Consider the following 23,938-nt stretch of genomic DNA (forward strand, 5'->3'; position numbering starts at 1 on the left):
CTTAGACCATATAACAGTCTCCTGCTCCCCGATGACATTCAGATGCATATGGGTGCAACTGTCACAAAGTCCTATTCACAAAAGTAAACGTACATGTGTATACTTCCTCAAGTCTAAATCTACTCCTGCACCTATAGTCAAGTTAACACATTTTCACTATTCATTAAGAATATACATTTACACCCATCTGTAGACCTACATGTCTCCATCCCCTCAAACCAGTAGGTGGAGACATCCAAAACTGAATAGACTAGTGTGAACTTACCATTAGTTACTTTTTCCATACACAGTTTGAAATCCCAGCGATTACAGTGAACCGCTCCCACTGGGTAAGAATGGGTATATTTATAAACTTTATTACGTTTCTAAAAAATATTGAAAATAGTTTACTGTAAAATAAAATAAGTAAATTAAAATATTTGTATACCCTAGAACTAATACAATACAATGTTAGAGCATACTTCAAAATAAATGTTAATTAAATTTAAATATAGTAATTAATTTATAAAAATAACTTAAATAAAATGAATAAACCCCATGTATAGTTTTAATATTAGGCAAATTCATTTAATGTTAGTATAATTAATGAATTCTCATTTTCAGTTAAAAGTTTAAAACGTTTTTTCACAATGTTAACTACTGAATTTAAAATAATGAAATGTAATTAATAATAGTATTGTATATTTGTTAAGACTTACAAGTTATATGTAGAATTTAAAAGTAAATAACTGAATTATGCAAATGGTATTTCCTATGGGGTATTTTTTTAATTTTCTTTACTGATTTTGTAAAGGAGTGTGTTGCAGTACCTACAAGTGACTAGACAAAAAACCAGGAACATCTTTGTATTTCAAGCACACTTTTTTTTACTTCTGGATGCTCCTAAATGTTCACAATTAGTTGTGGGGAGACATTTGGGTAGTTTGTAGCCTGTCTCCAGTTTATTTCCGCTGTATTAAGAACAGTCTGGAAAATCCAGAGCGTTCAGGTGGGCACTACTGAATGGCCATGTGGGCGCTATGCTTACTGCAGGATAAGCTGCAGTACATTTCCTACTGTTTTGTGGCTGTGAGTTCTGTAGTAACTTTATAAGTGTAATTTGTGAATAACAACTGTCATAATCTTTGGGAGCCAGCCGTGCAACATTGTCAGTGTTACACCCCTGCAGAGAGCGATCAATGGTTGCTGGTACAAACCAACATTAGACCTTCCCAGTGACCCTTCACATTTGACCACTGTGCAGCTAGATAATCCTGCAATGGATGCATGTGTAAACTGGTATGGGGAACTATTGAAATACAGGAAGCCATCATGCAGAGGGGGCAATAAGAACTGGAAAGCTTTGATCCGTGCTTATCTGAGGTACGCTTTCCGGCGACTGAAACTAAAGGGGTTGAAAGTGGGATTTCCTTCCTTGTTGATGGTGAACCCTAGATTGTATAAGAGGTCTATGGTGGTCTGTATTTGGCCCAAGCATTAACGTATGTTTGCGCTCTTGATCACCCAGTGGCCCAAGTCAGGGAACAGGTGGATTCTGGTTCTCGAGATGGGGACTACCATGCAAAGACACTGAAGACCCTGGGGGCTGTGGTGACCCCAAAGGAAAGCATTTTAAACTGAAAATGCTATGTGCAGGGTGAATCGGGATGTGAAAGTAGGAGCCTTTCAGAGCGAGAGCAGTCATGAAGTTGCAGTGCTGTAGTAAAGGGATGACATCCTGGAGCGTGACCATGCAGCAGTGTTCTGACAGTATGTGTTGGTTGAGGGTCCTGAGATTGAGTCTAGGGAGGAGTGACCCATCCTTCTTCAGGATAAGGAAATACAGGGAGTACACTCCTCGCCAATATTGGTGTGGGTCTCCATGGCCCCTTCCAAATGAGAGCCTGTACTTCAACCTGAAGGAGCACCTTGTACATTCACAGACTAGTTCTACAAAAGTGCACACAGATGTAACACTCCTGGAATGACAGGTTGCTGAAAGCCAAATTAGTTTGATTTCCTGGTTTGCGCTTTGTCTACTGTGATGACCTTCTTGGTTTATGTTATACATGATGTCTTTATATTTTTTCCCTACCTGATGAGGACATAATTTAACATGGTTGAAACGTGTCAACCTTTTGAATCACAGGAGTCCTTAGATGAAAATGAACTTGGAGCTTTGGTAGGGCAGAAACGTAGAGGCATTTTGTTTCTAAGGTTATGCCCTGCATTTGTGACTTTCCCCAGTGGATCATAGAACAGAACCAACACATTACTATCTATATTGCACAGTAATTTATTGAGGAAGAAGGAACAGATGATTTGTTTGAAAAAAAAAAAAAAATATATATATATATATATATATATATATATATATATATATATATATATATATATATATAATGCACGCTTGTTACATGTGTAAATGTCAGTAAACATATATGTTTATGTTTTCGTTTTTATAATTGTTTTCCAAAAACAAAGAGTGAAAAAATTACAGTAGAGTGTGTGTGTGTGTGTGTGTGTGTGTGTGTGTGTATATATATATATATATATAAATAAAAAAATACTGGCGATCGCCAAAAGGCAGTCACAGTTAGGACCTAGTTTCTATAGGAAAAGCATTTTTTGTTTTGCCAATATTAAATTTTAAAAACTAATTTGGCACTTTCTTCAGTTGCTGTGTTGAAAGTCTCGGGGTGCTTCATCAAGCAGTGGCAGAGAAAAAGGGGAGGGGGTGTAAAATGCATTTTCCCCATGCAATTTCCAAGAGGGAATTTAGACATGACTACAGCCTGAACCGTTGACTGACACTACACTAAATTTGGCAGAAAGCTAGATCTTGGTCCAGAAAGTGTGTTGTGTGTAATTGGTTGTAATCCCATCAGTAGTTTCGGAGACATTAAAGGAAAAAGAAATATGGATAACTAGAGACGCAGATTCTCCAACAAGTTAGTGTTGGCAGCCATTTTTGGACTCCCAATCAGCTGCAACGCCAAAAAAGAAAAGAAAAGGGGGCAAGGTAGGAATGAGGTGGAGGGAGGATTTTCAACTCTGGCGACCACCACCTCCCCAGGCCTGGCCCTGAAAAACAAAGGAGGGGGGCCCCCTTCCTGGAGCCATTAATCACTCCGGGGACTGCCACCCCCTGGGCTGGCTACCTATCTCCTGAGGTGCTCACCCTCCAGACATAGTTGTTTGCTGTTGCTGGACGAAAGCATTGACAGCTCCTACAAAGCAACAGAAAACAAGTCCGCTCCCAGTAGGTGGGAGCAGGAAAACCGCACCTGCTTAATGGGAGGTGACTTTTTATCTGTAAAAAAAAAAAAAAAAAAAGAAAAAAAAAGGTGAAAAAATTGCTCCCGCATGCAGGAAGCAGCATTTCTTGCTGCTCCTCCCTGCGTGAGGGTGCAATGCCGGTTCCCACTCTAGGTGGGGGCATTGAGGCTTCCCCCATCGCCCCCAAAAGTGTACACTGGGTGTCCAAGGTGGAGCTTGGGCACCCAGTAACAAGTGGCCAGGCCCCAGGGCCAAATTCGGACGGTGGAGGGAGTCACCTGTCTTCCCTCCCCTTAAACTAATTGGTCTGGCCCCTTACAATCACTGGCCAGGCCTCGGATATTGGGATCCCACGGCCAAAATCGGCCCACGGAGGGGTGCCACTGGGCCCCTCCTCCCTTTTCACAAATTGGCCGGGCACCGGGGATTGGGGTCCCCTGGGCCAAAATCAGCAAGGGGAGAGGGGCCATGCAGCCTCCCTCCCTCAATTAGTAATTGGGTAAACCTGGAGTAGTAATTGGCCAGAGGTGGGGGACTGTGTACCCCCCCTCCCCCCACCACCCAGGTGGCCTAAATATGGGGGTGGGTCACAGGGCTTGGCTGCCGGCCAGGCCTTGCAGCTGGCCCCATGCCGAGCACATCCAAAGGCTCTGCCCGCTGTGGGAGGCTGCGTGGGGTTGGTCGCAAGCCAGCCACTGCTGTCAAACCCCGCTGCACACGGTCAAAGGCTGCGCGTGGCAGGGGGTTGGATTACCGTGAATTAATATTTAACTCAATTATTATTATTTTTTTTTAAAGCAATTCAATGAAAAACAAAAAAAGGTTACAGGGACGTTATAGTTAGGTTTGCGTTTTACCCACACAAAACCACAGAAGTTCAGCAGTGATATACTTACATTTATACTTTTGTGAAGAAACCATAACTTGTGCAGGAAAGTAACTTTAGGCTACAAGTTGGGGGGAGGGGGGGGGGTGTATGTGTGTGTGTGTGTGTGTGTGTGTGTGTGTGTGTGTATATATATATATATATATATATATATATATATATATATATATATATATATATATATATATATATATGGAAAATGTCACTTATGCCACGAACAGATGTACAGTGGGTGAGACGCTGCAGAGTCACATGCTGTGCACTGTTCCTGCCATCTAGTGTTGGGCTCGGAGTATTACAAGTTGTTTTTCTTCGAAGAAGTCTTTTCGAGTCACAGGACCGAGTGACTCCTCCCTTTCGGCTCCATTGCGCATGGGCGTCGACTCCATCTTAGATTGTTTTCCCCGAAAAGGGTGAGGTAGGAGTTGTGAGTATACTAGAGGTGCCCATGCAATGGAGTAGTAATGTATGTACATAGTGTGTATTAAAATAATATTTATTTACATAACTACAATTTTGATGCAACTAAACAGCTACAGGCTCCCGGGGAGGTGGGAGGGCGCATGTGAATCTGCAGCGTCTCATGCCACGAACAGATGTACACTGGGTAAGTGACATTTTCCGTTCGATGGGATGTGTAGCTGCAGATACACATGCTGTGCATAGACTACAAAGCAGTAATCTCCTCAAAAGAGGTGGTTAGCCTGTAGGAGTTGAAGTTGTCTGAAATAATGTTCTTAATACAGCCTGTCCTACTGTGGCTTGTTGTGCTAATACGTCTACACAGTAATGCTTAGTAAATGTATGAGGCGTTGACCAGGTGGCTGCCTTAAAAATTTCTGTCATTGGTATATTTCCAAGAAAAGCCATTGTGGCGCCTTTCTTTCTAGTGGAATGTGCCCTTGGTGTAATGGGTAATTCTCTTTTAGCTTTAAGGTAACAGGTCTGAATGCATTTAACTATCCATCTGGCAATGCCTTGTTTGGATATAGGGTTACCTGAATGAGGTTTTTGGAAAGCTACGAACAATTGTTTTCTTTTACGAAATTGTTTCGTTCTGTCAATGTAATACATTAGTGCTCTTTTTATGTCTAATGTATGCAAGGCCCTTTCAGCTACTGAGTCTGGTTGTGGAAAGAAGACTCGGAGTTCCACAGTTTGGTTTAGATGGAAAGGTGATATGACCTTTGGTAAGAATTTTGGATTTGTACGGAGAACCACTTTATGTTTATGTCTTTGTATAAAGGGTTCTTGAATAGTAAATGCTTGTATTTCACTCACTCTTCTAGGTGATGTGATGGTTATTAGAAAGGCTACTTTCCAAGTCAGAAATTGGATTTGACAAGAATGCATGGTTCGAATGGTGGGCCCATGAGTCGTGTTAATACAATATTAACGTTCCACAAAGGTACTGGTGGTGTCCTTGGGGGTATGATTATTTTTAGTCCTTCCATAAATGCTTTAATAACTGGGATTCTAAACCGCAATGTTGTATGTTTAATCTGCAGATAGGCAGATATTGCAATGAGATGGATTTTAATGGAAGAGAAAGCTAGATTAGACTTTTGTAAGTGTAATAAATAACTTAAAATGTCTTGTGTGGAGGCATCTAGTGACATAATTTGATTAGTCTGACAGTAGCAAACAAATCTTTTCCATTTGTTTGCGTTACAATGTCTTGTTGTAGGTTTTATCGCTTGTTTAATGACCTCCATACACTTGTGAAAGGTTTAAATGTCCGAATTCTAAGACTTCAGGAGCCAGATTGCTAGATTGAGCGATGCTGGATTCGGGTGTTTGATCTGTTGTTTGTGTTGTGTCAACAGATCTGGGCTGTTTGGTAGTTTGATTTGGGGTACTACTGATAAGTCCAACAGTGTTGTGTACCACGGTTGGCGAGCCCAGGTTGATTCTATGAGTATTAGTTTGAGTTTGTTTTGACTCAGTTTGTTGATCAGATAAGGAATGAGCGGCAGAGGGGGAAAAGCGTAAGCAAATATCCCTGACCAGCTGATCCATAGAGCATTGCCGTTGGACTGAAGGTGTGGGTACATGGACGCGAAGTTTTGACATTTTGCGTTTTCTTTTGTTGCAAATAGATCTATGTTTGGTGTCCCCCAGCGGTGGAAGTGATCCTGTAGGATCTGGGGATGTATTTCCCATTCGTGAGTTTGCTGTTGATCTCGACTGAGATTGTCGGCTAACTGATTCTGAATGCCTGGTATGTATTGTGCTATTAGGCGAATGTTGTTGTGAATTGCCCATTGCCAAATTCTTTGTGCTAAGAGACATAGTTGTGACGAGTGTGTGTCCCCCGTTTGTTGAGATAGTACATTGTTATTATATTGTCTGTCTTGACAAGAATGTGTTTGTGGGCTATTAGTGGTTGAAATACTGCTAGCAGTTCCAAGTGATTTATGTGAAGTAGTTTTTGTTGATTGTCCCATTGACCTTGTATGCTGCGATTGTTGAGGTGTGCCCCCCACCCAACCATGGAAGCATCTGTTGTGATAATGGCATGAGGCACTGGGTCTTGAAATGGCCGCCCTTTGTTTAAATTTATAGGGTTCCACCATTGAAGCGAAGAGTGTGTTTGGCAGTCTATCAACACTAGATCTTGTAGTTGACCCTGTGCTTGCGTCCATTGTTTTGCTAGGCACTGTTGTAAGGGCCGCATGTGTAGTCTTGCGTTTGGGACAATGGCTATGCATGAGTACATCATGCCTAGTAGTTTCATTACGGACCTTACCGTGTAGTGTTGGTTTGGTTGTATGCTTGATGTTACATTTTGGGGACTTGGGTGGCAATTGCTCTTTGTGTGTTGAGTGTTGCTCCCAAGTATTGTTGTATTTGGGATGGTTGTAGATGTGATTTTTGATAATTTATAGAAAACCCTAGTTTGTGTAGAGTTTCTATGACGTATTGCGTGTGAAATTGACATAGTTGTTGAGTGTTGGCTTTTATTACCCAGTCGTCCAAATATGGGAATACGTGCATGTGCTGTCTCCTTATGTGAGCTGCTACTACAGCTAGGCATTTTGTAAATACTCTGGGGGCTGTTGTTATCCCGAACGGTAGCACTTTGAATTGATAATGTTTGCCTTGAATTACAAACCTTAGGTATTTCCTGCGAGAAGGATGGATGGGTATGTGGAAATACGCATCCTTGAGATCCAGTGTTGTCATGTATTACCAATGGATTACCCTTTTTTTTTTTTTAGTAAGGGAACTACGTCTTGAAGTGTTACCATGTGGAAATGATCTGATTTGATGAAGAGATTTAGTGTTCTGAGATCTAAGATAGACCTTAATGTTTTGTCCTTTTTTGGAATGAGGAAATATAGTGAGTAAACGCCTGTTCCTTTTTGGTGATTGGGTACTAGCTCTATTGCTTGTTTTTGTAAGTGCTTGGACCTCTATATGTAATAGGTCTAAGTGTTGTGGAGACAGTCTGTGCGGTTTTGGTGGCACATCTGGAGGGAATGTTGTGAATTCTATGCAATAACCATGTTGGATAATTGATAGGACCCATGTGTCTGTGGTAATATGTGTCCAATTGTGGTAGTATTTGGTTAGCTTCCCCCCCACTTGTGACAAGTGTTGTGGTGTTGTGACATTGAAGTCACTGCTTGCTAGGGCTTGGTTTGGCGGGCTGGAATTTCCCTATTCCTCTTGGGAATTGTCCTCTATACGAACCATGAAACGGTAGCATTGGCAGGCTTTGATAGGATGCGTGGGTGGATGCCAGAGTGTTGAAAAGGAAGTCATCCTCCACTGGTTCAGAGTGCATAGCTACGTTGTGGAACGTAGCTGCCCTGGCTAGTACTTGCGTATATGCTGTACTGTCTTCTGGTGGTGACGGCTTGGTTGGATAACACTCTGGGCTGTTATCCGATATTGGTGGATCATATAAATCCCATGCATCAGCATCATCTTGGGTCATCCCAGTATGTGTGGGTGACTGCATTATTGGTGTTCCCACTGGTGACAATTGTAGTGAGTGCAGTGGGGATGGTTGTGGTGAGACCTGTGGTGTTGGTGACTTGTCTCTAACCACTTTGGCCTTTGGTTGCATTTCTGTTTCTTGAAATGCAAGTTTTCTTTTAGATTTGAGTGGAGGTAAAGTCTGAATCTTGCCAGTATCCTTTTGGATAAGTACCCTCTGTTGTCTTTGGTCAGGTTCCTCTATATCCAACTCTTGCTCAAATCTATGTCTTTCCTTGAGTTGCATCGAAAGCCCTTGCTCCTCAGTGTATGAGGTTTGTTTTTCGGCTCAGAGGCCGCTTTTTTCGGTACCGAAGTTTCTAATATAATCTTTTTTTCCGGTTCAGAGGAGCTTTTACGGGGTTTGCTCGATTCGATCACTCAGTGTTGAAATTTTTCAGTGCCGGAATCTCGACTGGAGTCGGAAGTCTTCGGCAACTCTTTGGACTTTTTCAGTGCCGATATTATCTGGTCACCTTCCTTTCGGTGGGTTGAGCCATGGCCTGCTGGCGGTGGCGTCCCCATGGCCTTAAGTTTCTTGGTGTGACCCTGAGTTTGGGACGGGCAGGTTTACTCACGGTTTGTTGCACCGTCGAGGGTCGTTCACTGTCGGATTCATCCGAGTCCGTTTCTTGGATGGAGATTCTTTCTTCCTCCTCGACATCGAGCTGTTCTTTCGGTTTCAACGCCATTTGCAGTCTTCTTGCGTGTCGATCTCTCAAGGTTTTCTTCGATCGAAACGCTCGGCAAGCTTCACAAGTATCCTCTGTGTTCGGGTGCCAAACACAGGTTACAGACCCGGTGCTGGTCTGTATAAGGATACTTTGCATGACACTTAGGACAGAAACGGAAGGGGGTCCAGTCCATTAGTCTGGGACGACGGGTGTGGTCGGGCCGACCAGGCCTCGATAAAGAGTGGAAGCCCCAAAGGGCCGCCGAAGCGGTCTTAATGGCAGTGCCGATATACTAACACTAAACCGGGACCGAAAGAGAACAGTACAGTCGAATTTTCGATACTTTAGCTAACTTTTCTGATTCGAAATACGGAGCGAAGAGGAACACGTCCAAATCCGATGGCGGAAAGAAAACAATCTAAGATGGAGTCGACGCCCATGCGCAATGGAGCCGAAAGGGAGGAGTCACTCGGTCCTGTGACTCGAAAAGACTTCTTCGAAGAAAAACAACTTGTAACACTCCGAATGTGTCACCTCACCTGGCCTGTTTTTTTTTTTTTTAGGTAATACATGGTTGTCATGTTGTCTGTTTTCAACAGTCTTCTATTTGAGAAGGGGTTGAAACGCTTTTAGGGCAAGAAACACAGCCAAAAATTCTAGGGGGTTTATGTGAAATTGTTTCTGTTTGGGATCCCATTCCCCTTGAATGGTATGATTGTTGAGATGAGCTCCCCAACCTATTATGAATGCTTCTGTTATTATGGTCTGAGGCACAGGGTCTTGAAATGACCTCTCCTTCATTAGATTGCTGAGATTCCACCACTGAAGGGACGTTTGCGGGTCCATCAACACTAGATCTTGAAGTTGGCCATGTGCCTGAGACCATTGTTGTGAGAGGTATTGTTGTAAAGACCTCATGTTTAGTCTTGCATGTGGAACTGTGGCTATGCAAGATGCCATCATCCCTAGAATGTTCATGAAAATCTTACAGTGTATTGTTGATTTGGTTATATATGTGGGATGAGATTTTTGGAAAGCCTGTCTCCTTTGTGTATTTGGATATGCTAAGGCTTTTTGAGTATTTAGAATAGCACCTAGGTAAGGTTGTACCCATGCTGGTTTAAGGTGTGAGTTCTGATAATTTAGAGTGAACCCTAGTGTATGCAGGGTTTCTACTACATACTGAGTGTGTTGTTGGCATTGTGTAAAATTGCTTGATTTTATTAGCCAATCATCTAGATAACGGAAAGACGTGAATGTGTTGTCTTCTTACGTAGGCTGCTACTACTGCTAGACATTTTGTGAACACTCTAGGAGCGGTTATGCTGAATGGCAAAACTTTGAACTGGTAATGTTTTCCTGCTATGACGAACCTGAGGTATTTTCTGTGAGCTGGATGGATGGGTATATGGAAATATGCATTTTTGAAGTCTAAATCAGTCACGTATTCTTGTTTCTGTAGTAGTGGAATGACATCCTGCAGAGTTACCATGTGAAAATGTTCTGACAGGATGTATAGATTGAGAGGCCTGAGGTCTAGGATAGGCCCTAGAGTGCCATCTTTCTTTGGGAATGAGGAAGTATAGTGAGTGTACTCCTGTTGTTTGCTGAGAATGTGGGGCCAATTCTATTGCTTGTTTTATTAGTAGGGATTGTACCTCCTGCTGCAACAAAACATTGTGTTCTGGGGACAGTTTGTGGTAAGCTGGTGGAATGTTTGGCGGGGTGGAGATTAATTCTAGGCAATGGCCATTGCGGATAATTGATAACACCCAATTGTCTGTGGTGATATTTTGCCAATGATTGGAATTGCTGTAGTTTTCCCCCAACAGGAGATGTGTGTGGTGGAGGGGTGGGAAAGAAGACACTGCTTGGATGGTGTAGGAGCCTCTATATGGTGTGGTATATAATGCTCCCATTGCTTTGGCAGTATCAGAGTCTTTTCTTAGTTTTTCAATGGTGGTATCTACTTCAGGCCCAAGTGTTTTTTTAATCAAAAGGCATGTTAAGTACTGCCTGTTGAATTTCTGGGTTGAAACCAGATGAGCGTAACCGTACATGCCTTCTTATTGTAAGGGCCGCCCCTTTAATAGGTTGGTGTAATTTCACCATTGCAGAGAGCGGTGAGTCTGGTGGTCCAACAACACTAGATCCTGAATTTGACACTGTGCCTGGAACCATTGTTGAGAAGGATGCTGCTGTAGTGGTCGGTCGCATGTGTAGTCTTGCATAGGGTACTACTGCTTTGCATGAAATCATCATTCCCAATAGTTTCATCACCAACTTTACTGTGCAAGTGTGGTTGCATTGTAGTTGTGGTATGAGACTGTGAAACGCTTGAATTCTGACTAGGTTTGTGTGTGCTAATTCTGATTGTGTGTTGAGAACTGCTCCTAGATATGGTTGTATCTGTGCCGGCTGCAGGTGAGATTTTTGATAATTGATTGTGAATTCTAGATTGTGTAGGATGTCTAGGGTATATGTTGTTGACAGATTTGAACTGTACTGGCTTTTATGAGCCAGTCATCCAGATATGGGAACACATTTATGTTTTGTCTTATGAGGAATGCTGCAACTATCGCTAGGCATTTGGTGAATACCCTTGGTGCTGTTGTTACCCTGAATGGTAGCACTCTGAATTGGTAATGATTAGCTGCTATAACAAAGCTTCGATATTTGCGATGTGCTGGATGTATGGGAATGTGGAAATAAGCATCTTTGAGATCTAATTTTGTCATGTAATCCTGTTTTTGAGGTAGGGGAATGATGTCTTGTAGAGTGACCAAACGAAAGTGTTCTGAAAGGATGTATTGATTGAGGGGTCTGGGATCTAAAACTGGTCTGAGTGTAACATCTTTCTTTGGTATAAGGAAGTATAATGAATATACTCCGGATCCTTGTTGGGATATAGGTACCATCTCTATGGAACCTTTGAGTAGTAACGATTGTACCTCCTGTTTTAATAATTTGAGATGTTGCGGAGTTAGATTGTGTCAACAAGGGAGAATGTTTGGTGGAGTAGAGATGAGTTTAAGACAATAGCCATGTTGGATAATTGATAGAACCCATTGATCTGTAGTAATGCTGTGCCACTGTGAGTAAAAATGTACCAGTCTTCTTCCCACAGAAGATGTATGCTCTGTGGGGATGTATAAGAAATCACTGTTTTGTTGAGATGGAGGAACCTCTTGAAGAAGCTGATTTACCTCTTCCTTTATAATTTGTTCCTCTGTAAGAGCCTCTAAATGAACCTTTGTTGTAGAAGTGTGGCCCTTGTTTTAGTTGGGATGTGGATGATTCTGTGGTTGATGATTTGAAACCACCCCTAAACTTTGGCCTACGAAATGTTCCCCATGCGGGTGTAGTGTATAACGCACCCAGAGCTTTAGCCGTCTGAGTCCTTTTTGAGGTTCTCTATTGTAGTATCAACTTCTGGCCCAAATAAATGTTGTTTATCAAAGGGCACATTTAATACCACTTGTTATATGTCTGGCTTAGAACCTGAAGCCTTTAGCCATGAATGTCTCCTAATGATGATGATGCTGCTGCTGCTGTTGAGTCCCCTTGCTGCTCTATCAGTGTATCTGACTTGGTTATTAGAAAAAGCCTGTTTTTCAGCTACTATTAATTGTGCCTTTGTCTGGTGAAAGATATTACAACAAGTCTTCCATCTGATCCCAATGAACTCTGTCGTACCTTGCTAGGAGTGCTAGAGTTCACAATCCTCCAATGGTTAGCAGCTTGAGTTGCCACCCTTTTATCTGCTGCATCAAATTTACGACTCTCTTTGTCTGGAGGAGAAGCATCCCCTCCAGAGTGGCTATTGACTCTCTTTCTTGATGCACTGACCACTATAGAGACAGGTGGTAGTTTTGCTCTAATAAAAACCGGATAAGTGGGTGCAGGTTTATATTTTTTATTGACTCTAGGTGTAATGACTCTTGATTTTACTGGTTCTTTAAAAATATCTTTGGCTTGTTTACGCATGCCTGGAAGCATAGGGGGACACTAATACTCTTTATGAGTAGACGTTAAGGTGTTAAATAAAAAATCATCCTCAATGGGATCTGTATGTAATTGTACATTATGATACACAGCTGACCTGGTTATAACCTGATTGTAAGCAGTGGTATCTTCAGTAGGAGATGACCTTGCTGGGTATAAATCAGGATTATTGGGAAGAATGGGATCAGCGTCATATATATCCAATGGATCTACATCCTCTTGAGGATCGAATAAATCATCTCTGTGGTGTAACAGGGGATTCTTGTGGAAAGAATTGTGTAGATGAAGGTTGTGGTGGTGGAGTAGCAGGTAGTAGAGAAGCAGGAAGGGACGGAGAATGTGGTGGTGAAGGCTGCTGTGGTGCCTTTTGTTGCTCCTTTAGTTTAAAGATTTTAGTAGGTGGAGGCCTCGCGTCTAAAGATTCTTGAAAAGTTAATTTTCTTTTGAATGTTGGAGGACGAGAGGCTATGATCCTTCCTGTGTTCTTATGTATATGGATCTTTTGCTGCTTAGCGTCCATAACTTCTAATATGGGCTGTATCTCTAATGACTCCTCAGTAGCTGGAACTGACCGATTTCAGCTCCGAAAGCTTGGATACTGGAACAGACGTGGCATGCTGTTTGCTGGGTGCCAAATGCACTTCGGTCTTTTGTTTCGGTGCCAAACTCGAGGGTTGGTCATCCAAATTTATTTTTCGGGTCTGACCATGGCTCGAAGGCAGTGGAGGACGAAGAGCAATGCAGAAGTCTTTTTAATTGTCTTTGGGTGGTGGGATGTGGCTGGTGTACTCACATACTGCTCTGGTGGGATGGATTGGCTGTCGACATCAGAATCTTGATCAGAATCAGGGTTTGCGATAGAAACAGTTGCATGCTGTGCTACTTCTTGCGCATGTTCGTCCCCGAAGATGTCAGGCGTGTGCTCGGATGAATTGAATGCCATCTCCATTCGAAGTGCTTTTCGATCCCCAAGAGTCTTTTTGGATCGAAACGATAGGCAAGCGTCACAGTTTTCTTCTCTGTGGTAGGGAGACAGGTAGAGATTGCACAGCAAATATTGATTGGTGTGGGGAAATTTGCTGTGACACTGAGGGCAAAACCGTAACGGAGTCCATTCCATCAGTCTAACATTTTCGACTGCAGCGTGTGTAAGTCGGCCCAATATGGGTGATGTCACCCCTAAGAGTGTGTGATCGACCCTGACAACTACAATCGGATCGACTATAAGAGTGAAAAATGGCATCTAAACTTTACCGACGTTTGTAGAAAGTTATAGAAAAGTTCAGCTAATACTGGACTGAGATATACCAGAGTGAGAGGAAAGACGTCCGAACCAGACGGCGGAAAGAAAACAATCTAACAAAGGACTCTCGTGCGTCGAAAAAGCTTCTTCGAAGAAAAACAACTTGTAACACTCTGAGCCCAACACTGAATGGGGGACTAATGCAAAAGCATGTGTAACTGCAGCTACACATGCCATCAAACATTTATATATTACCACCTTGCCTACTGGGTAAAGCCTCCATGTAACATACTGTGACATTACAGTACTCCCAATGTAACGACGACAACAATGTAACAACTGACGTTCATCTCTGAAAATATAGTTTACATGAGGACCAAAAAAAATGTTTAATACCTTCTGTACGTTCAACTATATTTTAATTTGCTTTTAGATTCCTCCATTACCCTAGATAATTCAAGTTCAAACAAGACATTAGCACTTGCAAAGTCCCTTACCTTAAAAGAGAAGTTTAACAAAATGCACTCCACGCCTTCTTTTTCTTTTAAAACCAGGAGGTCACTGTGTAACGGGCTGTCAGGATCAACCCTAATTGGAAGAATTTGCAATATGTTAAAAAGATTGCATTTTTCACTCGCACTATAAGCAGACTTGCTAGAAACACGATCAGGCACATAAATAGTTTGTAATGCTGGATAAAACAATATATATATATATATATATATATATATATATATATATCTATATCAAAAATGCTCACCACCGGGCTCCTGAAGGCCCGAGAGAGGTGGTGCGTAATAAACCGGCAGAGCACTCCGGTTGAAAAATATAATTCAATTGTGTGAATTAAATACTCCTATTAATTTTTGGGATTTCCCGAGGGTGCGTCCTTTTATGGAAGTTCTTTTCATTACATACATATATATATATATATATATATGTCCTGTTGAAGGCTTCGGCCGAAACGCGTAGACATTTGGTTGGGACAGCGTGTGTGTCTTTTGAATGGTGGGCACATTGTCGATCTTCTTTTTGTGCTTTTTGTACCAACTTTTGCTGGTGTGATTTACCTGCAATTTAATCTTTTTTCAATAAATAGCAGCCGATGAATTTATCGATAATAAGTGTTTTTTTGAGTATTTTACCAGCTGGTATTGAATGATGTGCAGCCCTTGGTGTGCGATTTAAATACACCATTTTTCTGGATATATATATATATATATATATATATATATATATATATATATATATATATATATATAGAAAATGTCACTTACCGAGTGTACATCTGTTCGTGGCATGTTCCGCTGTAGATTCACATGCTATGCACAGGTCCTGACATCTAGTGTTGGGCTCGGAGTGAAGTCTTTTCGAGTCACGGGACCGAGTGACTCCTCCTTTTCGGCTCGATTGCGCATGGGCATCGACTCCATCTTCGATTGTTTTCCCGCAGAGGGTAGGAGTAGGTAGGAGTGAGAGTGTAAAGAAAGATGTCCATGCAATGGAATAGAGGTGTATATACATATGTACAAATTTTAAATTTAACTTAAACGGTGTAGCTGCAGATACACATGCTGTGCATAGACTACAAAGCAGTATTCCTCCCCTAAGCGGTGTTCAGCCTGTAGGAGTTGAAGTTGTTTGAAATAATGTTCTTAGTACAGCCTGTCCTACTGTGGCCTGCTGTACTGCTACCACATCTACAAAGTAATGCTTGGTAAATGTATGAGGTGTCGACCAAGTGGCTGTTTTACAAATTTCTGTCATTGGTATGTTTCCTAGAAATGCCATTGTTGCTCCTTTTTTCCTAGTGGAATGTGCCTTTGGCGTAATTAGCAGTTGTCTTTTAGCCTTTAGGTAACAAGTTTGGATACACTTCACTATCCACCTGGCTATGCCTTGTTTTGATGTAGGATTACCAGTATGGGGATTCCGGAATGCGACAAATAATTGTTTAGTTTTTCGAAATGATTTTGTTCTGTCGATGTAATACATTAAAGCTCTCTTAATATCTAATGTATGTAGTGCTCTTTCTGCCACTGAGTCTGGCTGTGGGAAGAAGACTGGAAGTTCCACTGTTTGGTTTAAATGAAACGGTGAGATGACTTTAGGTAGAAATTTAGGGTTTGTGCGAAGAACAACCTTATGTTTGTGTACTTGTATAAAGGGTTGTTCAATAGTGAATGCTTGTATTTCACTAACTCTTCGTAATGAAGTGATTGCCACTAGAAATGCTACTTTCCAAGTTAGGAATTGAATCTGACAGGAGTGCATGGGTTCAAAGGGTGGACCCATGAGTCGTGTAAGTACAATGTTAAGATTCCATGAGGGTACTGGTGGCGTTCTTGGAGGTATGATTCCTTTTAGACCCTCCATGAAAGCTTTGATGACTGGCACTCTAAATATTTGGTTTGTTTATTTTGCAAATAAGCAGAAATTGCTGTGAGATGTATTTTGATGGATGAAAAAGCTAAATTAGCTTTACGATGACTTACAATGCCTTGTATGGTCACATCTAAGAGTGTTATGTGTTTTGCTCGACAGTAGAAAACAAATCTTTTCCATTTGTTAGCCTAACACTGCCTGATAGTAGGTTTTCTTGCCTGTTTAATGACTCCATACATTCTGGTGGAAGATTTAGATACCCAAACTCCAAGATTTCAGGAGCCAGATTGAGCATCGCTCTGATCTGCTGTTTGTTTTGTGTCAGCAGGTCTGGTATGTTTGGGAGTTTGATGTGTGGTACTATTGACAGGTCTAGCAGTGTGGTGTACCATGGTTGGCGTGCCCACGTTGGTGCTATAAGTATGAGTTTAAGTTTGTTTTGACGCAGTTTGTTGACTAGAAATGGAATGAGCGGGAGAGGGGAAAAGCGTAAGCAAATATCCCTGACCAGGTGATCCATAGAGCATTCCCCTTGGATAGAGGGTGTGGGTACCTGGACGTAAAGTTTAGGCATTTTGCGTTGTGGTTGGTGGCGAACAGATCTATGTCTAGTGTCCCCCACTGACTTAAGTATTTGTGAAGTACTTGGGGGTGAATTTCTCACTTGTGAGTTTGTTGGTGATCTCGACTGAGGTCGTCTGCTAACTGATTGTGAATCCCTGGAATGTATTCAGCTACCAGGTGTATGTTGTTGTGAATTGCCCAATGCCAAATGTTTTGTGCTAGAAGGCAAAGTTGTGATGAGTGGGTTCCTCCCTGTTTAAGTAGTACATTGTTGTCATATTGTCTGTTCTGACAGGAATGTGTTTGTGAGCAAGAAGAGGTTGAAAGGCTCTTAGTGCTAGGGACACTGCTAGCAGTTCTAAGTGATTTATGTGGAACTGGTTCTATTTGTTGTCCCATTGGCCCTGAATATTGTGATTATTGAGGTGTGCTCCCCATCCAATCATTGATGCATCTTTTGTGAGAATGGCGTGAGGCACAGGGTCTTGAAATGGCCGCCCTTTGTTTAAATTTGTGGGATTCCACCACTGAAGCGAAATGTGTGTTTGGCGGTCTATCAACACTAGATCTCGAAGTTGACCATGTGCCTGTGACCTCTGTTTTGCAAGGCACTGTTGCAAGGGCCGCATGTGTAACCTTGCGTTTGGGACAATGGTGATGCATGATGCCATCATACCTAGCAGTTTCATGACAAAACTGACAGTGTAGTGTTGGTTTGGCTGAATTTTTGGCAATATGGCGTGGAACGATTGCACTCTTTGTGGGCTTGGACTTGCAAGCGCCTTTTGAGTGTTTAAAGTAGCCCCTAAGTACTGCTGAATTTGTGGTTTCAGGTGTGATTTTTGGTAATTTATTGAGAACCCTCGTGTGTGTGTGTTTATTACATAACGTGTGTGATGTTGACACTGTTTTGGAGTGTTGGCTTTTATTAGCCAATCGTCGAGATATGGGAATACATGCATATGTTGTCTCCTTATGTATGCTGCGACTACAGCAAGGCATTTTGTAAAGACTTTGGGGGCCGTTATCCTGAAGGGTAATACTTTGAATTGGTAATGTTTTCCTTGTATAACAAACATTAAGTATTTTCTGTGAGCTGGATGGATGGGAATGTGAAAATACGCATCTTTTAGATCCAGTGTGGTCATAAATTCGTCCTCTTGTAGCGGTGGGACTACATCTTATAGCGTTACCATGTGAAAGTGTTCTGATCGGATGTATAGGTTGAGAGTCCTTAGATCTAATATTGGTCTTAATGTTTTGTCCTTCTTGGGAATAAGGGAGTAAACCCCTGTTCCTTTTTGATGATGCGGCAGACGTTCTATGGCTTGTTTGAGAAATACTGCCTGTACTTCTGTTTGCAACACTGCAAGATGTTGCAATGAAAGTTTGTGCGCTTTTGGGGGAATGTCTGGAGGAAATTGTGTGAACTATATGTAGTAACCATGTTGGATAATGGATAGTACCCATGTGTCTGTTGTGATGTCTATCCGTTGGTCATGGAACATTTTCAGTCTTCCTCCCACAGGGGAGGAATGTTGAGGGAAGGTGATGGTAAAGTCACTGTTTGTTAGTAGTGGCTTGTTTGGAGGATTGGTATTTTCCTCTAGATTTGGGGAATTGTCCTCTGTAGGATCCCCGAAATCCCCCTCTTTGGTATTGTGTCTGGTAAGAGGGCTTGGCTTGTGAGGTAGATGGCTCGGAAGGTTGTGGCCTGAAGCCTCCCCTATATTGAGGCTTCCGAAATGAGCCTCTGTATTGGGATGAGTAAAGCGCTCCCATTGATATGGCAGTGTCGGTATCTTTTTTCATCTTGTCTATTGCTGTGTCCACCTGTGTGCTGAATAATTGTTGCTGATTAAAAGGCATGTTGAGGACGGCCTGTTGGATTTCAGGTTTAAAACCGGATGACCTGAGCCATGCATGTCGCCTAATGGTGACAGCCATATTTATAGTCCTTGTGGCTGTATCTGCTGAGTCCAGCGCTGATCTTATTTGATTGTTCTTAATTGCCTGTCCCTCCTCTACTACCTGCTGGGCTCTCTTCTGTTGGTCCTTGGGGAGATGCTGAATAATGTCCTTCATCTCATCCCAATGAGCCCTATCGTATCTAGCTAGAAGGGCCTGCGAATTAGCTATGCGTCATTGATTAGCTGCCTGTGAAGCCACCCTTTTCTCTGCAGCATCAAATCTTTTGCTTTCTTTATCTGGATTGGGTGCATCTCCAGAGGACTGCGAGTTAGCCCTTTTCCTCGCTGTGCTGACCACTACTGAATCTGGGGGCAGCTGTTGTGATAAAAATGGGATCTGAGGGAGGTGGCTTGTACTTTTCCTCTACTCTTGGGGTTATAGCCCTTCCTTTAACCGGCTCTTGGAATATTTGCTGCGCATGTTTGAGCATACTGGGAAGCATGGATGGGCTTTGGTATGTGGCATGAGTTGAGGACAACGTATTGAACAAGAAGTCATCCTCTAGAGGTTCTGTGTGCATGGTCACGTTGTGAAAAGCTGCTGCCCTAGCTAGAACCTGTGTATATGAGGTGCTATCCTCAGGTGGCGATGGCTTAGATGGGTAGCACTCTCGACTATTGTCTGAGACTGGGTCGTCATAGAGATCCCATGGATCCTGTTGTGACTGCATAGTGTGTGATGGAGACTGTGCAGTGGGTGTAGCAGGCGGGGAGACAGTCAGTTGAGGGGAGTAAGGAGGAGACTGGTGAGGAGAAAACCGGGGAGGTGGAGATTTCTCTCTTGGTACTTTAGCCGTTGGCTGATCAGTGTCCAAACGTCCGTGGAAGGCCAGTTTTCTTTTTGTTTTGAGAGTAGGTGCTGTGAGGATCTTGCCAGTGTCCTTGTGGATCTGTATCCTGGCCTGTTGTTCATCGAAATCCTCCATTTGTTGTAGTTCCTCCTCAAATCTATGGCTTTCTTTTAATTGTTTCGAAAGTCCATGTTCCTCTGTATAGGAATGTTTTTTCGGCTCCGAAGCAGGTTTTTTCGGCACAGAAGGGCCTTGAGTAGTTGTTGGCCTCTGTTGCTAAAGTGACTTTTGGGGCCTCAACTCAATGGGTCGCTGTCGTATGATTTCAGAGCCTGTGCCTCGGCTCGAGTCCGAAGGCTTCGTTACGGGCGTGGCCTTTTTTGGTGCTGAAGATGTTACCTGGTCACCGGTCGCTTTTTTACGGGTAAGAGCCATGGCCTTTCGGCAGTTGCGCCCACGAGCCCTCGTGTTTGGGCTTGGTTTGGGTCGGGGCAAGCGTACTCACATGCTGGCCAGCTGTTAGTGGTCAGTTGAAGTCGGACTCTTGTTCTGAATCGGATCCCCGAACGGAGACGGCGGTGTGAATCATCTCCTCCTCTTCTGCGTCGAGGCGTTCAGTGCTTCTGGACGCCATCTCTAACCTTTGCGCTCTTCGGTCTCTTAAAGTCTTTTTCGAACGGAATGATTTACAGGCTTCACAAGTATCCTCTCGATGATCCGGAGATAAACACAGGTTACAAACCAGATGTTGTTCTGTGTAGGGATACTTAGCGTGGCACCGAGGGCAGAATCTAAACGGGGTCCGGTCCATGAGGCTTAGACGATACTTTTGGTCGGGCCGACCAGGACCAAGTTGGGCAACTAAAGATGTGTATCCGCCGGTAACGAGGTGTCGATGTTGGATGAGACGCGATCGAAAACAATACCGACGATTTTAGATGGTTTATAAGATTTTCCAACTCGAACAACCGGAGTGAAGAGGAACACGTCCGAACCCGATGGCGGAAAGAAAACAATCTAAGATGGAGTCAATCCCCATGCACAATGAAGCCGAAAAGGAGGAGTCACTTGGTCCTGTGACTCGTAAAGACTTCTTTGAAGAAAAACAACTTGTAACACTCCGAGCCCAACACTAGATGGCAGGACCTGTGCATAGCATGTGTATCTGCAGCTACACAGGCCATCGAATATATATATATATATATATATATATATATATATATATATATATATATGGAAAATGTCACTTACCCAGTGTACATCTGTTCGTGGCATGAGACGCTGCAGATTCACATGCTGTGCATATCCCACCATCTAGTGTTGGGCTCGGAGTGTTACAAGTTGTTTTTCTTCGAAGAAGTCTTTTCGAGTCACGAGATCGAGGGACTCCTCCCATTTCGGCTCGATTGCGCATGGGCGTCGACTCCATCTTAGATTGTTTTCCCCACAGAGGGTGAGGTAGGAGTTGTGTGTATATAGTAATAGTGCCCATGCAATGGAGTAAGTATGTATGTACATAATGTGACTAAAAGTATTATATTTACAAATTTACAAATGTACAAGTTTAATTTTAATCAACTTATAACGGCTACAGGCTCCCGGGGAGGTGGGAGGGCGCATGTGAATCTGCAGCGTCTCATGCCACAAACAGATGTACACTGGGTAAGTGACATTTTCCATTCGATGGCAAGTGTAGCTGCAGATACACATGCTGTGCATAGACTAGTAAGCAGTTATCTCCCCAAAAGCTGTGGTTTTAGCCTGTAGGAGTTGAAGTTGTTTGTAATAAATTCTTAGTACTGCTTGTCTTACTGTGGCTTGTTGTGTTAACACATCCACGCAGTAATGTTTAGTGAATGTATGAGGTGTAGACCATGTGGCTGCCTTACAGATTTCTGTCATTGGTATATTTCCTAGAAAGGCCATTGTGGCGCCTTCCTTTCTAGTGGAGTGGGCCTTCGGTGTAATAGGCAGTTCTCTCTTCGCTTTAACATAACAGGTTTGAATACATTTAACTTTCCATCTGGCAATGCCTTGTTTGGATATTGGATTTCCTGTATGAGGTTTTTGGTAAGCTACAAACAATTGTTTTGTTTTACGAAACTGTTTGGTTCTATCAATGTAGTACATTAGAGCTCTTTTTATGTCTAATGTATGTAATGCTCTTTCAGCTACAGAGTCTGGTTGTGGAAAAAACGCTGGGAGTTCCAGTTTGGTTTAAGTGGAACAGTGATATAACTTTTGGCAAAAATTTGGGATTTGTGCGTAGAACCACTTTATGTTTGTGTATTTGTATAAAGGGTTCCTGCATGGTAAAGGCTTGTATTTCACTTACTCTTCTGAGAGATGTGATAGCTATTAGGAAGGCTACTTTCCAAGTCAAGTATTGCATTTCACAAGAGTGCATGGGTTCGAATGGTGGACCCATGAGTCGCGTTAATACAATATTGAGGTTCCACGAAGGAACTGGTGGTGTTCTCGGTGGAATGATCCTTTTTAGACCCTCCATAAATGCTTTTATGACTGGGATTCTAAATAGTGAGGTTGAATGTGTAATTTGAAGATAAGCAGAAATTGCTGTGAGATGTATTTTAATGGATGAAAAAGCTAACTTAGATTTTTGTAAGTGTAGTAAGTAGCTTACAATGTCTTTAGCGGACGCGTGTAATGGTTGAATTTGATTATTATGACAGTAATAAACAAATCGTTTCCATTTATTTGCGTAGCAATGTCTTGTAGTAGGTTTTCTAGCCTGTTTGATGACCTCCATACATTCTTGTGGAAGGTCTAGGTGTCCGAATTCTAAGACTTCAGGAGCCAGATCGCTAGATTGAGCGATGCTTGATTCGGGTGTCCGATCTGCTGTTTGTGTTGAGTTAACAGATCTGGTCTGTTTGGTAGTTTGATATGAGGCACTACTGACAGGTCTAGTAGTGTTGTGTACCAAGGTTGTCGTGCCCAAGTTGGTGCTATTAGTATTAGTTTGTTTTGACTCAATTTGTTTACTAGATACGGAATGAGTGGGAGAGGGGGAAAAGCGTAAGCAAATATCCCTGACCAACTCATCCATAACGCATTGCCCTTGGAGTGAGGCTGTGGGTACCTGGATGCGAAGTTTTGGCATTTTGCTTTTTCTTTTGTTGCAAATAGGTCTATTTGCGGTGTTCCCCAGTTTTGGAAGTAGGTTTGTAGTATCTGGAGATGAATCTCCCATTCGTGGATCTGTTGGTGATCTCAAATGAGATTGTCTGTCAACTGGTTTTGAATTCCTCGGATGTATTGAGCTATTAGGCGAATGTGATTGTGAATCGCCCAATGCCAAATCTTCTGTGCTAAGAGACACAGTTGTGATGAGTGTGTGCCTCCTTGTTTGTTTAAGTAATACATTGTTGTCATGTTGTCTGTTTTGACAAGAATGTGTTTGTGGGCTATTAGCAGTTGAAATGCTTTCAACGCTAGAAACACTGCTAGTAGTTCTAGTTGATTGATATGAAGTTGTTTCTGCTGAATGTCCCATTGTCCCTGGATGCTGTGTTGGTTGAGGTGTGCTCCCCACCCTACCATGGAAGCATCTGTTGTGATTACGTATTGAGGCACTGGGTCCTGGAAAGGCTGCCCTTGATTTAAATTTACATGATTCCACCATTGTAGCGAGGTGTGTGTTTGGCAGTCTATCAATACTAGATCTTGAAGTTGACCCTGTGCTTGTGTCCACTGTGTTGCTAGACACTGTTGTAAGGGCCGCATGTGTAATCTTGCGTTCGGGACAATGGCTATGCATGAAGACATCATGCCTAGCAGTTTCATCATCAATTTTACCTGATATTTTTGGTTTGGGTGCATGCTTTGTAGTACGGTTTGGAATGCTTGTACCCTTTGTGGACTTGGAGTGGCAATCCCTTTTTTTGTGTTGATTGTTGCTCCTAAGTATTGCTGTATTTGACACGGCTGTAAAGTGTGATTTTTGGTAGTTTAGTGAGAACCCTAGTTTGTGAAGGGTTTCTATGACGTATTTTGTGCGACGAAGACACTGTTTCTGGGTGTTGGTTTTGATTAACCAATCGTCTAGATACGGGAATACGTGTATGTGCTGTCTTCTGATATGTGCCGCTACTACTGCAAGGCATTTTGTAAATACCCTTGGTGCTGTTGTTATTCCGAATGGTAACACTTTGAAC

The 23,938-nt window shown here is 42.5% G+C and overlaps 1 protein-coding gene across 5 annotated transcripts in view; it reads right to left on the reverse strand.

Moving 5' to 3' along the window:
* The window catches only part of UBE2Q2 (ubiquitin conjugating enzyme E2 Q2), a 619,872-nt gene that overhangs the window by 224,541 nt on the left and 371,393 nt on the right, over positions 1–23,938 (reverse strand). For all 5 annotated transcript variants that reach the window (XM_069222116.1, XM_069222114.1, XM_069222112.1 and 2 more), the window contains one exon: positions 14,548–14,638. In XM_069222116.1, the coding sequence (XP_069078217.1) occupies positions 14,548–14,638 (91 nt within the window). The remainder of the gene's footprint in view (positions 1–14,547; positions 14,639–23,938) is intronic.

The sequence above is a fragment of the Pleurodeles waltl genome, chromosome 3_1 (genome assembly GCF_031143425.1).
Source record: "Pleurodeles waltl isolate 20211129_DDA chromosome 3_1, aPleWal1.hap1.20221129, whole genome shotgun sequence".
NCBI classification, from domain to species: Eukaryota; Metazoa; Chordata; class Amphibia; order Caudata; family Salamandridae; genus Pleurodeles; species Pleurodeles waltl.